The sequence below is a fragment of the Parasteatoda tepidariorum genome, chromosome X1 (assembly GCF_043381705.1).
Source record: "Parasteatoda tepidariorum isolate YZ-2023 chromosome X1, CAS_Ptep_4.0, whole genome shotgun sequence".
Taxonomy (NCBI): domain Eukaryota; kingdom Metazoa; phylum Arthropoda; class Arachnida; order Araneae; family Theridiidae; genus Parasteatoda; species Parasteatoda tepidariorum.
The window spans coordinates 9,619,520-9,632,668 of NC_092214.1; the positions used below are offsets into that span (position 1 = coordinate 9,619,520).

General features: G+C 26.4%; 1 protein-coding gene across 6 annotated transcripts in view; it reads right to left on the reverse strand.

Moving 5' to 3' along the window:
* LOC107446245 (Mitochondrial calcium uptake 3) overlaps positions 1 to 13,149 on the reverse strand; it is a 58,814-nt gene that overhangs the window by 17,063 nt on the left and 28,602 nt on the right. For 4 of the 6 annotated variants that reach the window (XM_071187662.1, XM_016060856.3, XM_016060845.3 and 1 more), the window contains one exon: positions 7,245 to 10,317. In XM_071187662.1, the coding sequence (XP_071043763.1) occupies positions 10,249 to 10,317 (69 nt within the window). In that variant the 3' untranslated portion in view covers positions 7,245 to 10,248. Of the gene's footprint in view, positions 1 to 7,244; positions 10,318 to 13,149 lie in introns of those variants that run through there. The other 2 variants (XR_001584367.3, XR_011638237.1) reach the window with 2 other exon arrangements.

The window sequence follows — 13,149 nt, forward strand, 5'->3', positions numbered from 1 at the left end:
ATTCAAACTTAAAACATCCGCTTTAAGATAAAAAAAAATCTGTGATGATCATTACAAAGCAACACATAAAAAATATAACAAATGTTAAAAAATAAGATTGAAGTATTTAAATGAACAATTACATAAACAGCAAAATTTCTCTATTTTTGCTAATTCTACCAGAAGAAAAAGGAATTGACATTACATATTAAAATTGAAAGTAAGCAATTATGGTGTAAAAATTTGCCATTTATGGAAAGAAAGTGATTCAGACAGTACCAAGTCTTAGAATTCAGATTAAGTTTGATCTTATTTATAATTTCCATAAAAATTTAAGTCAATTACAGTTTATCAAGCATTGACATTGTACGCTTTGGCATGTCAGAATTATTTTTATTAAAAAAAATGTCATGTTACTTTCTTTAAATCTATATCAAAAGTTTTAGAGAAATGTGATTTATTTTTTGCAGCTAACTTATCAAATTGCTGAAATTTTGACTATAATTTCTTTAATTTTAATAAATATCAATGAAACACAACCAAAAGTTCTCATATTTTGATGAAATGTTATTATATTGTTCTTCTGATTGTTACTGTATTGTTAAAGCAAATATTTATTGTTTAATTAACTGTTGTTAAAAATTAAACATTAGAATTTAATAGTGTCTTTCGTATCAGATGAAAGAATAATTTTCTTAAGTTCTCAATGTATAATATGGAATTAAATTATTGCACATTGACTGCGATAATATGTGAAATAATAAAATTATAGATGCAGTTGCAGTGTATTTATTTCATCTAACTCATTTTTAGTCCACCATAATAAAATTTGTATCAAAATAGAGGGTGCTTCATAAAGTCGTTTCAATGCTAGTGTTTGTTTTCTTAGACACTTTTGAATATGACATGAATTTTGTTATGAGCCAAAATTCAAGATCAAGAAAAATCTAAAAGTTATGTTTTAAAAGTAAGAACTGAATTTTTTGCACTTATGTATTAAAAAAATAAACCACAGAAAATAACCTGATTGCTTATTGATTAATAATAGCTAAATAACTTTCATAGATACTTGAAATACTTAAGTATGCATAATACAACTAAATGATTTAAAAAGTTGAAGAAACTCAAGGTATTAGAAAAAGAATTATTATTCTAAACCATTAAGAGCAGCACTTAATAAACACTGTTTTCTGGTGACAACTGTGCAATGATTATCCTAATTGAACAGTAAAAAAAAAAATTCTGATAATCAAAACTTTTTTAGAATAATAAGCCTATTAAGAAGATCGGTATAGAGTTTGGTTCCCATCATGTTGTCTTTACATTCAGCATTTCCACCATTTCTCAGGAACAAACAGTGCAAATTCAAGAACATTGAGCACAATAGACAGGGACAGTGATGACGTATTTTATGACGTCAAACCCCGCCTCCTTCCAAACAATTTTTCGAACGAACCATTTCAATGGCATTTCCTATGTGAATTTAAGACTGCAAGATTCTTAGTTTATTATTGAAATAAATAAATTTATATAGCACTTCTAAGGGACTTATTCCTAGTTTAAGTAGTTTTCTTTATACGGAGTATCAGTAGATTTTACGAGTTAAGCACATTAAATGCTATAAAAAAAAGTTTCAAAATGGTCAAGTTATCTTTAATTTTGATGTATAAAAATCTAAGCGCCAATATTTTTAACTCTTGTTTCATGTTTAAAATAATGTCTTATTTTATTTAGAATTTGTTACATATTCTTGACCTACATCTAATTTTTTTCTTTAGTTATGGATAGGCATGCATTGTTTTAAAACGTTTTGTAATTAATTTTTAATCTATAATTAGATTGTATTTATCAATACTAATATGTCTGTTTATTTAATTATGTCTGATGATAAAATTTGTAGTTATTGTAAACTTTGTTTGCTTAAGATTTTCTGATTATTGATGCTAATTCTCATAAGCTTTAGTTTTTAACTACTAAATAGGAATAAATTATGTAACTAACTTATTTAATTTTAAATCTGCACAGAGTTTTAGTTTAAACTCAGATTTATTTTGACTTGAGATTTTATCTTGTTTATATTTGTCAACATCATCATTAATTAGTTTTTAACTATAGTTTTATGCATTAATTATTTGAGAAAATTAAGTTACCTTATTATTAGATAATAAGGTATCTATTATCTAATAATAATATTAGATTATTTCTTAACGTTAGTAGTGTAGTGCTATATTAATGTGTAGTGTTATCATAGTACAGTGTAGTGTTATGTTAAAAGGGTCAATACTATGTTTAGTTTCCAGAATTTTAATATATAGAATAGCTAAATTATTTTAGAATTTTAAATTTCTAATTTTCATTTTAAAATGTGAGAGGAACAATTTTTTTTAGGTGTTATATATGAATTTATCTTAAAATCTCAGATTCCTATTTTATTCGATAAGAAAGTGCAACATGAATTTTTTTAGAATTCTTTAAAACATACTTATCCCATACATAAACTTTTATTTAACATTCATATTTATTAATCTATGTATTCACATAGATGTTTAAATTTTACTTATTTAATAATATTAATTTCGCATGCATTTCAAATAAATATAATTCAAATTTTTAAGAAATTTTTTAATTTAGAAACTTAATTCTTTAATGTATGTATGCATATTTAGTTATACAGCTTTTATTTTGGCAAATGTTACTGTTATCACTTTTTATAGAATAAAATTTGCATTTGACAGTCTAAATCAAAATTTTTTAAATTACCTTCATAGTAATATTCTATTTGTTGCAGTGAACGTAACATTCAAGTCATCCATATTTATTTCATAATTTGGTTGTAAATATGTTTTAAGACCTGTCAACTCTTTTGTTTATATAATTTCTTTTTTTTTTTACTTCCTATCATTTTAGTAAATTTACCAATTAATTTGAGCTATTTTAAAAACGTGTATCTAAAATGCTTTATAATTTTCACTAATTTATCTGACTTTATTCATGCTTCTTACATAACTTTTTAATTTCTTTTAAAATTCTCATAATTATTTACAATTAATAAGTTGTCTCAATATTATAAAAATTTTTTTTTTAATATAATATACATATTTTAAGAAAAATTAAACATAAATTAGAAATAACTTTTTCCAAATAATAAAATTCACAAATTTCCGAATTCCAGATTATAAATACAATTTATATGGTAAATATTAAATACAAATTCTCTCAATCATATATACAAAAAGTTTTCATAATCATTTGCAATTAATAAGCTATTCCAATTAATATCATAAAAAGAGATTAACGTAATATTAATATATGCAACACTTTTTCTTGCCATGTCAGTGGTTAAATTCGACTCTATATTAATATATTCAAAGATTTAGTTGACCCACTTTCAACTACATGAGAAACGCTATATTGTTTGCTCCGTTCAAAACTTTGTTTGGAACGAGGAGAGCTAGTGACGTCGCTGATGACGTAGGACTAACCCTGTATATTAGAATATTAATTTGTATGAAAGATAATAATTATCAACAAATTGTAGATTACAAAATATATTACAAATTGTATTTTGCTTAAAATTTTTAATTTCATGCAAAATACAATTTGTAATACATTTTTTTATTAACTTAATAACATTTTATAACTTAATAATATATTTAATTAGCTTAAAATATGCATTTAGCTTTCAATTTATTTATTTCATATTTTGGATGTTACTTAATATTGCTTTGCATAAGAAAGTGTAGAAATTTGTAAAAACTATCTTTATATAATTATTGAATAAAATAATTGTTATAAATTATTTTGAGTAACTCTAGATGAACAAGCTATATAGTTATGTGGAAATTTTTGGCCAAAAAAATACAGAAAAAAATACAAGTATGTAATAATAAAGGATCTAAATTTTAAGAAATTACCAGCCTCATATTTTTTTTTTAATTGAGGCTTTCTTATCCCACTTACTTAATATTTGTTGGGATAAAAATGTTTATCTAGAAAACGTACATTTCAGTGTCTAATTTTGCGTTTTAAATTGTCAGATGCACTAATTAATCATCATAATTAAGGAGTGCTGTGAAAATCATTAAGTAAAGAAAAATGCAATGTTATTTTTTACAATAAAAATGAATAAGGATGATTTGTTCTTATTTTGTTAACTTTAAACAGGGGATACTTTTTTCAGAACAAATATGTACAGTCAGTAAAAAAGAAAATCAAGCATTATTAATAAACATACTTTAAAAATTTTACAAAGCCCCTAATTTTTATTTAAAAACTCTGTATGTTTATTTAAAACTCTGTCTACATCACTATTTTTAAAAAACCTAATAAATAATATCTAGGATTATTTAATATATATATTTATTGTGGTGTCCTATATGGATTCATCCTACCAATGTTTGTACCAATCCATTCAGATTCTGCATAGCAATCATTGCATTTACTATAATAGACTTGAACAATTCTAATTTATGTGGTCCTTTTGCATTAACACAGTGGAGAGAGCTCTAATAAGGATTGGGATTGAAGAGTGGATGTAAGATTATTTAGGTCAATAATCTGGATGCCCCTAGACCCAGCGAAAGTTGGAGATCAAAGCTTGCAATGAAAAAATTGGTCTTAAATTAATAATAAGAAACAAAAAAGTTGGTTTTCACAGCTCACAGAATAAATTTTCACCCTCTGCAATAGAATTTGGATTAACTACACTAAGAAGGATAGGAGAAAGCTCTATTTGAAATTGGAAAAAAATTCAATATATAAGAATCACAAAACTTATGATTATTTTGACTACTTGTCATACAGACTATCCGATAAAATTTGGCAAAGAAATTATTTGTCTTATAGTCAACTTATATAATTGACTTATGGTCAACTATCATTACAAACATATTTATTAGCAGCTATTCTTATCTTTCATGACTATTTTTTTGAGTAATATTTTAGAATATATTTTTCTACTTTTTAGAACATATTTAGTTCCGAACTTGCTATCTCAAAAACTCGCTATTTTGAAATTTTGGCAAAATAGCCATGAGTGAGGTTACACAAGTATGCATGAGTTTATAATTTGGGCTAACCTCGAAATAAATATTTTCTCACCATGTCCCTGATATAGTTAAATAAGATTTTTGACCAAGAAATTTCAATTTGTTCAAAAATATTGCTTAGAACCACCCTCTACTTCTTCAAAAAAAATAGAATCAGAATTTCTAAAGTCCTATGAAATTAGATGCGTTCATTTTAATACAGAAATGATGGATGTTATAGCTTTATAAAATCTCAATATTTTGTTATTTATAACTCATAAGGCTATCATTCAAATTGAAAGAAAAAATTATTGTTACTAACAGGAAGGAATTATTTTTAGTTTATTTCATATTTATGATGTGTTAAAAAATTAATATCTAGTTACAATTCTAATGGATTCAAATTGTTATGTATATCAATTTTAAAGCTTAAAACTGTTAATTCAAAGTTGCTTCAAAAGGGCATATTCCTGCTCTGATATTGTCTGCTTGTTTAAAACAACCAATCATATTACTGTAACTAAAACTTATCAAATATTTCTATTCCAGTCTAAACAATGTTTTTCAAGATTTTTTTAAAAATAAAAGGTGTTTTTGTCAACCTTAAGACTGAAAAAAACATTTGTTTCGGAAAGCCAAAATTCTGTAACCCTTGCTAATATCCTAGCGTTTTATAATTAAACCACTTAAAATTAAATTTTCTGTTTGCTCGAAGGTGAAGCAATTTCAATTACTTTAAAGATAAAATTATTAGGTTGTAATTTCTCACATCATTAACTTATCCTACGTTCATTAGAAGTATACTTGCACTTTAATGCTATTTTGATCTGTCTGTAGTTTATTTTATTTGGAATAGCACTCACTTTCAAAAACCAAGTAAATTTTCTTTAATTTTCTATTGCTTAAACAACACAAAATGTAAATACAGAAGGAAAACAAATCAAATATTGGGATAAGAATTTGATACAATTGGGATAAAAATTTGGGAAACAAAATGAAAAAATAATTTTTTTCAAGATGAAATATCAGAGTTATCGGATGTCAAACTTCACACTTGCATAAACTAAAATTAGTAAGTTTTTCCATAAAATTTCGTGAAAACATAGTTTTTCATACTGTTAAAAAAGTTTACAACTCCTTGCAAAAATTGCACTTGAGCCGAAACATCCACGCTTTCAGCTCAACATGCAATACATTTCAGAAAAATTATTAATGAAAATTATTTGGTCTACACTACTAATCTTATCATAAATCAGCCATGACATTAATCTGAGGAACCATCAGTGGTATTTTTCAGATTGTTTCCTTAACAGGCTGAGAAGAAAAATCACAAACCTCAGTTACTTCTTAAAATGAAGAGGAATCATATATTCCTGATCTGTGCAGCGTATACAGCCCCTGGCCAAATTATAATATGCACTATAAGATTCTATGTAAAATCTTAAATATCAGGTGATACTATACAGCTTCATTGCTTTTACGCGGCTGAAACTGGTTTGCACTTGTTTACATTCGTGTATCAACATAGTAATGAAATATGTTACAATAAATACAAATAGGAAGTATATAAAAAAATCTCTTGAATAAAAACCAATTATATGCATATTTAAATATAAAAGTATTGCATATAAAATCGTGCAAAACATGTAATTATTAAAAAACTATAGCACATCAAATAATTTGGTCTAATTATTATAATATACTAATATAATACTTGATATAATAAATATTCTATATTTATATAATATATCATCTAATTTATCCAATCTTCGAATTTATATTACATATCGCATAATTTTACCAATTGATAAACGATGGTAAACAAGTGCAAACCTGTTTCAGTCACGTAAAAACAATAAAGTTGTATAGCATCACTTGATAATTATAATTTTACATAGAATCTTATAGTGAGACTAATAATTTGGCAAGGGACTGCAACAAAATATTTATGAAGTGTGCAAACAAATTCTCATTGTTAAGTGATTTTTACAAATAGGTTATGAATGTCAAATATTATTTTCACTGATATTTTTTATGACTCGGTCAAAGATTGAACCTGATAAATGGTATTCAAATCAAGAGGAAAAAGTGACTTATTAACTTTCTTTTCTAAAATTGTTGACAAATTAATCTGTTTTTTTTTCTTCTGGATTTTCTTGAATTGATTCTCTTTCAAAGCCATTGTAATGTTTTCAAAGCACCTTAACTTTACGAAAAAATCAGTTCATAAAAATAAACTATATGATATATTTAATTTTTATTAGTTTATAACATGAAAAAGAAGGTTATAACTGAAAAAGAATTTAGATTTCACACTTATTCCATTTCATGAACAATGAGAGTAATAAATAATTTACAAAATCTATATACATGTGTTTTTACATAAATATAAATAACCTACTAACATAACATAAACATTTGATTTTAGAACATAGGATTGAAAAGTAAACATTTAATTGTGCACAAAGAATTTCAACGATATTTTTCTACTCATTTTTTGTATGAACTACATTAGCTACTTTCAATGCTCATCAATCAACACTTAACTAGTTTGGGTTTTGAAGTTCAATAAATGATTAAATGACATCCAATATAAAATAGGTGTAAGTTACGTAACTTCTGTTTTGAACAGTACAGTTTAAATTTACTAAAATAAAAATAATAAATAAATATGGAAGAAAAAGTTAAATGTCATTAAGGTAACCTAGGCAGATTTTATAAGCATAAACAAAGACATAGTACGAAGCAAAAATAGCATTCTATCATAAAAAAATTAAAAAATATCAAGCATACATTTTTTTCCAAATATACTTTATACTAATTTATCAATTTTTAGCATTTTTTAAGTGAATTTTAGCAATGCAATTCTTTATTTATAGCATTTGCAACAGTCTGCAATAAAACAAAAGCTGAGTACAGGAAATTGAGTCAAAAGAGTGTTATTTTATTATATTGATCATAAGAGAAGCTCAACAGCCTTTTAAGATTAATAAATAATGACATTTTTTTATCTGTATCACACAAGCAAAAAATCATGTTTTAAGTGCTTTCTTTGTAAAAATGCAATTAGCAGTTTAAGAATTTGTATACCACCAATCTTAACTTAACCAAAATAAAATTGATGCAGGATGGGTCACATATCAATTTAGAATAGAATGGCCAATCTATGTATAAAAAGGTATTGTTTTGTTAGTTAAATATTTATTATTGTAAAATAGGGTATGACAAAACTGCTGCGGCAAATGTTAGGTAGAGATAGAACAGAACAAGACCAGCACCAAACAACCTGGAACTCATTTTTAAGATGCTGGAGGGCTTTACTGAGTGGGCAGAACAAAATCAGGATTTATAACTGTGGTGAGTTGTTGATTAGTTAGGACATGATTTCAGAAAAAAATAAATGCAAAGCAAGCCATTACAAAAAGTCTTTTACAAAAAAGTAAGTTCTAGAAGAAGCAGTTACCCCAACAACAGAGCAAAAGCAGGTCGTTTGTCAGTTCTGTGGTGGATATTAGGAGTGGAAAGAGTGCTAAAATGGTGCATTCACAGCACCCTCAATATAGTGAATTAGCATTGTCACAAACTATAGGTGTTGAGACGAAATTTTATAGCCAAAATAACAAAATCTTGTGTGGATCCAACCAAATACTTGGAAAAAAAAACTTTTATTATTAAAATCATATATATTCTGCAGATTTTATAGGAAAAGCCTTTTATTATTATACATGATCTTGTGATCTTTTATAATGTCAAACAGATACACAAATGACCTGGATTATACATCGGAATAAAGAAAGTTAGCTGCATTTGCATTTGTATCAGTAGATGTGATTGAGATTGCATTCAGCTGTGATTCAAATTTATTTCAGATAGTGATGTATTTACAAAACGTTTTTCAGCATCTGTATCAGATCTCGAAGAAAATAAAGATTGGTAGGTCTAAAAAAACTGGGCAATGCCTACGCCCGTTTTCCAATTAAAATGTGGAATTGTTTTTGAGAAGTAGCAAATGAACTTCCAAGTACATACAGTGTTATTGAAGGCTAGCATTTTAGCTCGTTATTAGGAGTTCATCATCTAGTATTTGAAAATGCTTACAATTTCATCAGAAAGAATGGTCTTTAAAGAAAGTAAAAATTGGACACTTGATTGCAGGCAGAAGTGAAACTAAAAGAATTAATGACATGATATAAAGACATGAAACCAATAATTTGAAATATTGTTGAAGATTAGGGTAACAGAACAATGATGAGCTACCTCCGTGGAATTGCACATAATTCGTAGTAGAATCATAATGTGAGCTTATAAGTATCTTCTTTATTTTGTATATTTAGAAAATTTTTTTGAATAAGTGAATAAAATAACCACTAATTAAGACAAGGTGGGTCCTAAGCACAAGAAAAGAGAGAGAGAGGTGTTTTTCTTAAAGATTTCACATTAAAAATTAATAAAAATCAGCATACACGATATTATGTCCACATGAGATTTCGACCCAGCAAAATTTCACCCACATGAGATATTGATCTCGTGAGTTTTTGTGAAAGAGAAATTTTGCCCACAAGATTTTGTCCCTAAACCAAACTATGCACCTGTTAACAAACACTCTCTAGTGTCCTGAGAATTAAAATGAGTGCTGACAATGGGTTATATGATATGATATTTTGTACCTGTCCATTTGTGTTCCATAATTGCACTTTACCCTCTAAAGTATGCACTAAGGAGTTCATTAGTGCCCTGAGCACCCAAGAAAAAATATTTTTAAATAAATACAAAATGCAATTTAAGGAATTCAAAAAATTCTCATGTATTATCTATCACATTGTAATAAATTGCAAAAAATTTTATAGAAACTCTGTTTTATATGAAATTTGAACAGTTAATAAGTAAATGCTATAAGCTACTGTTACGTAATTGATGAAAAATTATGTAGGCACATACGCTTTAAATTTATACTTTGCTGTGTATATTACATTTTTAGAAATTTCTACATACTAAATATAATCTACATTATTGCTTTAACAATATTGACAATAATTCAGGAATAAATGTTAATTGCACTTAAATCACTATTTCTCTGATTTTATAGAAAAACAAGGTAAGTGACATCTTTTTTTTGACTTTTCATGAAGTATCCATTATTATTTATTTATTATACATATTGAGAGTTCTCAATATAATTGTCACTTACTTTATTTTCCCTAAAAAACCATTCATCTATACTTCTGTAATCCAAGTCTTCCACTTAATTTCTCATCTCAGTCTTTATGCATGATTTAAATGCTTCCCAACCTTCAGTCTTTACCAAATGAGACTAAAAAGAGATTAAAATGTTACAGCACTAATACAAAGAACAATCCCAAAGTAGAGATACAGTGTGACTTTATTCAAACATAATAACAAAAGAAGATGAAAAAGAAGACAAAAAGAAGATGAAGATAAAATAATTTTTTGAGAATTTCTGAACTAAAACTATGGTAAGAGGGCCATTTTGAAAATTGACTCAATTTAGGAAAATAGAATAACAACAGACAGTGGTTCATATGTTAAAAATGTCTATATCTTTTTTTGATTTTGAAGTCTTTTAAAAGAAAAAAGTCAACACTATCTAGTTCAGATATTTAAATGGTGGAAATATTTATTTAAATTTTTAAATGTCATGTTGAAATAATTTTTTTAGCTATTACTTAGGTGAATTTCAAGAACTTTTTAATAGGAAGTAATAACTTTCATCACCTCAGTTTTTTTTCTCATAACGTTAAATGTAATATTTTGAAAAAAAAAACTCAAGAGTGTTTCTTTTGTTTTTGATCATTAAAAAAATAAAAAGTGGTCTTTAGCCAAAAAAAACTTTTTTAAAAAAAACACAGTTTTTTTAAAGCTTAATTTGTTTAATTTTCTTTCCTTACAATTTTTTTAACGCTTAACTTGTTTCATTTTCTTTCTTTATAATGTTAAATGCCATATTTTTCAATATGAAAAAAAATCAAGAGGTTGTTTTTTATTTTAGGTCAGTAAAAAATAAAAAAGATGTTTTTGCTAAAATAAATCAAGATTTTTTTATCGTTCTAGGAAGTTCCACAAACCACCCTCCATGTTAGTCTTTCACTCATCAGAGTGTTCCTCCTTAAGCATTTTTAGAACGGCAGCCAGCTCTTTCATCAATATAAATTCACCTTTTTGCCTTTTTTCTAAAAATAAACTGCCATTCCTTAAAAAAAAAACTACCTTTCACTTAAGAAATATGCATTAACTATTAAAATAATAATTACACACAAAAAGGTTTAATTTTGATTAGTGTTTAATATTGATCACTGTTAATAAATAGAATAGGGGAGAGTGTCTCAACTTGGGACACAGTACACCCAGGGACATTTCTATTTTTGGCTATAAATTTTAAATTATCTTTTAGTTCTTTCAGATTCAGATAAATGTCAGCATCACCTAATCTTGGAACATATTTTGATTATCTTGATTAAGCAGGTAAGAATTTAAAAAGATTTTTATTCTTGAACCATGCTTACTTACTTTCATATAAAAGTTTAATTAGTTGTAGAAAGAAATTTTAATGAAATTATTTTAAATAAAAGATAATATAATGAAGTATAAAGCTTTCCCTTTAGAAGTTATCAAATTTAATTGTTCTAATTGTAAGCCTAAAAGTATGATATTTTAAAATATCCTATTAAGAATATAGTGCACCTTGGGACAGATGGAGGTGGCTCACCTTGGGACACTAGATATGCATAATTAATCTTTACTAAAAATAGATTTTTAACAAAAAGATATTGTGCATGCAAAGTATTTTCTGATTTATATAATCTGCGTTTATTAATAGTTATTATTTCATATTTTAGGAACTCATTAGACTTAACTAATGACCAGAATTAGAAGCAAAAAGTATGAAAATAATGCAGCAGTTTGTGCTAACAATGTTGAAAAAGCTGGTGCAAATTTTATCTGAGGAAATGACTTGTAAGAAAGCTGCTGAATTATACAGTATTAGTAAGATCATTCTGAACCGGCATTTTATTTCCTTTAAAAAAAAGAGAGTAGTCAAATTCTAACTTTAAATATATTTTAAATAAACAGAGTCGCAACATATTCACAGGTGAGGAAGAAACATATTTGGTACGCTATATGTTACAAGCCTCCAAGTACCATTAAGGATTAACAATATGTGATGCACATGCACTTATATATGAGCGTGCTTCGCCAAACCAAATGAACATTCCTCCAAACTGGGAGAATGAAAAAAAAATCTGGGAAGATATCGATTTAATGCTCTCAGAATTAGTGAGAAATACATCCAGAAGAAAACCAGTAATTAGTGATTTATGCAATGATGACAGTGATGATGATGCTTGCAGCTCAGATGAAATGAACAGTGAAAGTGACAACAAAATATTTAACGATAAGAAAAAAGTTCACCTACAAAAAAGTAGTGAAACAAGATTACATATTGGAGATTTTGCTCATATAAATTTGTTGGTGAAAGATCTGTTGTTGCCTTTGTATATTGCGTTGAAAGAGTTGATGGAGATGAAAAAGAGTTATCAGTTTTGAGAAGAGTGAATAAATCTGCAACATTTATTAATCCCGAAAAAGAAGACAAATCATACATAGATTCAAATGACATTATGTTAAAACTTAAGCAGATCAAAGCTTTGACCGCTCTACAGGTGTGGTATTTGATTCTGAACAATTAGATTTGTATACCAAGAACTTGAAACTAACAAAATAAAACTTTATTAACAAAATTAAAAAATACAAATTTATTTAGTTATACTATTTTTAAAAAATTTCCACTTAACTTTTCACATCTTTTTAACTGTCCCAAGGTGCCTCACTAGGAGGTACACCTTTGGAGAAATAGCAAGGTAACAAAACATTTTTTAAAATTTTTTCTATGACAGATACAAAATCAAAACCCAGTTACAAATGTTTTCAAATGTTACAAGAATACCAGATAAAATTTTGACAATAATTGATCAAAAAAAAAAAAAAAGTGTCCCAAGGTGAGCCACTCTCCCCTAATATATACTGTTAATATATAGTAAAATATAGGTTTAATTTTGATTATTGTTATTAATCTTAGGATTATTCTCAACTGGTTAATTTTCATAAGTTTCTCTTTTTTCAAGGA